The sequence below is a fragment of the Dipteris shenzhenensis genome, chromosome 30 (genome assembly GCF_047967505.1).
Source record: "Dipteris shenzhenensis isolate YYH24624 ecotype China chromosome 30, Dip_SZ_1.0, whole genome shotgun sequence".
NCBI lineage: Eukaryota > Viridiplantae > Streptophyta > Polypodiopsida > Gleicheniales > Dipteridaceae > Dipteris > Dipteris shenzhenensis.
Genome location: NC_141625.1, coordinates 35,371,937 through 35,374,719, shown reverse-complemented (window position 1 = coordinate 35,374,719; position 2,783 = coordinate 35,371,937). Strand labels below are relative to the sequence as shown.

Below are 2,783 nucleotides of genomic sequence, written 5' to 3'. Positions count from 1 at the left end.
ATTGTCGTTAGAAATTTCTCCATTTATTGTAACAAACCATGCCTGATCATACTTATACATCTTGAGTTTAGATTTTATGTTTCAAAAGTTTTTTGGGGTAATATTTTGAAAGATCTACGAGTCGGACCCCCTTTAAACAGATCATCGGTTAGTAAATGCGTGACGTGTTTGATCGACCTTCACATACGCCTAGTAAATGCGCAGTTAGTGGATTTCTTGCTGATAGCGAGATTCTCTGACTTGTGAAGCAGATATTGCACTTTTCACTGTCCTTGTGCAACAGGCGTTAAATTGAAGTTTTCACATGGTTACGGCTTCGTCTCGAAAGCAGTGGAGATTGCCGGATTGAAATACGAGGCTGGTTGATTGTAGAACGTGATAAAGGCGGACTGAATTTGAGTTTTCAATGGATGGGACCAAGATGCGACTAGATTCTCGTATTGGGGCATGATCACGCTAACAGCTTAAGTAGAATTTTGAGGAATGCCTGTGAAATTGCCATACATATATTTTATTCTTGAGATGGGTGGGCTGAACCCATCAGTTATTTAGAGGCTGGACTTTATGGTGGAGCCATAGTTAGAAGTTCTATCATAGGCGAAGCTGTAGAGCATCACGCCTCCATAGTTGCTCGCCTGTTTGATCGTTGGTAGAACTTGAGATATCAAAACGTCCGTAGGCATAAAGCCTGATGATGCTGCGTCCGTAGACGCTGGAAGACCCATCAGAATCGTGGCAGCAGGGACTCCTGCGGTCCATTGATTCCAAGCAGCAAGCAGAGAAGCGACGCCGTTTGAATTAGAATACTCGCAAGGTGGGTTGTTGTAGAATTGAACCGACACGTAGTCGAAGGTTCCTGTTCCTAAAGCAGTGCCGGAACCGGGACCGAGGTTGGCGTCGGGGTATGGACATTGGGGAGCTGCAGTAAGGTAGTATTTCTTGGAGCTTGCGGAGCTTAATTGCCGCAGGGTCGTAACAAGAGTGGCATAATAAGCGGAGCCACCAGTCTCGATGTCGAAGTCGATACCATCCAGAACAGCCGATCCCAAAGGTCTGGAACTAGATTGCCCACCAAGATAGTTGTTCCAAAGATAAGAAGCTACAGATTGTGCATCCTGGTCGGAATTCAGACCATAGCTTCCAGCTCCACCGCCAATAGATAACAGCACTAATACGTTCTGGGACTGGCAAGTCTGGATGTCGGAGCTAATGGAAGTGCACCCGTTCTGAGAGGGGTCGCAGTGCCCGGCCAGGTTGAGAACCGGCTGCTGGTTATCTCCGAACTGAGAGAGGAAGGAGACGATGACTATGTTGTAAAGGCCAGTTTGACAGGCTGAGGCCAAGCTTCCTTCGTTACCATCTTGGCCCCAGTAAGTCACTAGCATTCCTTGCTGGTGAGAAAGAGGGAGGGAGGCAAACAGGAGGATGGCTACGGCGGCGAGGGACAGGTTATCAAGGCTCCTCATGACGTCCAAAAAAGCTTAGAGAAACAACGGCAAGGTACATGGGAGCTAACACAAAGAATGAGAGACAGACAGATGTGCGGAGAGCCATGGATGAGCATTCGTATTTATATCCCTTCAAGGCACGAAATGATGAAAGAGTAAGTCGGAAAAGGAGTCAAGCTTCTATTAGTTCCAACTTTCAATTCGTCAAAGAGTCGTTTTTAAAGACGTGTGGAAAAAGACTGCTAGAAAAAAACCTTTTTTGGAACCAATAAAAAAACCTTCCACTCTTACATTCAACCTGGATTTAAATCCTGGCCACTTCTCAAAGACTTCCATATTTTTGAGGAGGTAATTTCAAGCTTAGTTTATAATTTGCCCTTAAATTAAAGACTTTACATTTTACATCCCATATCTAATAGTTTCATTATAAAGCAAATAATCATTGTATTAGCATTTAAGCTTTAATAATACATTTTAAAATATGCAAAGATATTCATTGTTTCTCCAATTCACTCAATGAACTTGCAAATTTTAAAACACCCATGTCATCTTGCATGTTATAAAAAACAAGATTATGGCATTATAAGATGGTACATACCTGGGATAATCGCATAACTTCCATGTTGGAACAATCGTATGTTGACCTTGAAGGTTTTTATGTGATTTGATCGGGATGCTGAAAGAACAATAAAGGCCTCCCAAAGAGATAATAAAGAAACAATCTGTGACTGCTTGAATTTCTTTCCTTCATTGTAATTATATTGAGGATACAGAAGTGGAGTCCGTGGAAGATTGGATTATTGAGAAGATAAGAGATACTAATGATGAGATCTTCTAGTGTGATCTCGGGCTCTGTGGCCTGTCCATCATGACTGCTTGAATTTCTTCTTTCATTGTAATTATGTTGAGGATATGGACGTGGAGTCTATGGAAAATTGGATTGTTGAGAAGATAAGAGATACTAATGATGATATCTTCTAGTGTGATCTCAGCCTCTGTGGCTTGTAATAGTTTTGTATTCTCTGCAACAAGCCTGGTAGGGCTAAGCAGATCATATTAGAATTGCTAATACAATTTATTTTTTTAGAATTACTAATACAATAATAATACAAATTGAATAAATATCATAATTAAATATCCTAATGTATTATAACATTTAACATAAGTTAAAAAAACACTATCATTAGTCAACACAAACAAGATAAAAATATTCAAGGACTCATGTTTCTTTCTACATGCTTTACAACCGAATAATAATCGTATGTTGAAGGACTCATGTTTCTTTCTACATCTTTACAACAATCGTATGTTGACCTTGAAGGTTTTTATGTGATT

At 40.6% G+C, this 2,783-nt stretch overlaps 1 protein-coding gene across 1 annotated transcript; it reads right to left on the bottom strand.

Annotated features, from left to right (window-relative positions):
• Nucleotides 1-491: 491 nt before the first annotated feature.
• Nucleotides 492-1,507, bottom strand: LOC147882035 (acidic endochitinase SE2-like). Its single transcript, XM_087401853.1, has one exon. It carries the CDS (start codon nucleotides 1,464-1,466, stop codon nucleotides 549-551), a length of 918 nt encoding a protein of 305 aa, XP_087257979.1. The 5' UTR covers nucleotides 1,467-1,507; the 3' UTR covers nucleotides 492-548.
• Nucleotides 1,508-2,783: the final 1,276 nt, after the last annotated feature.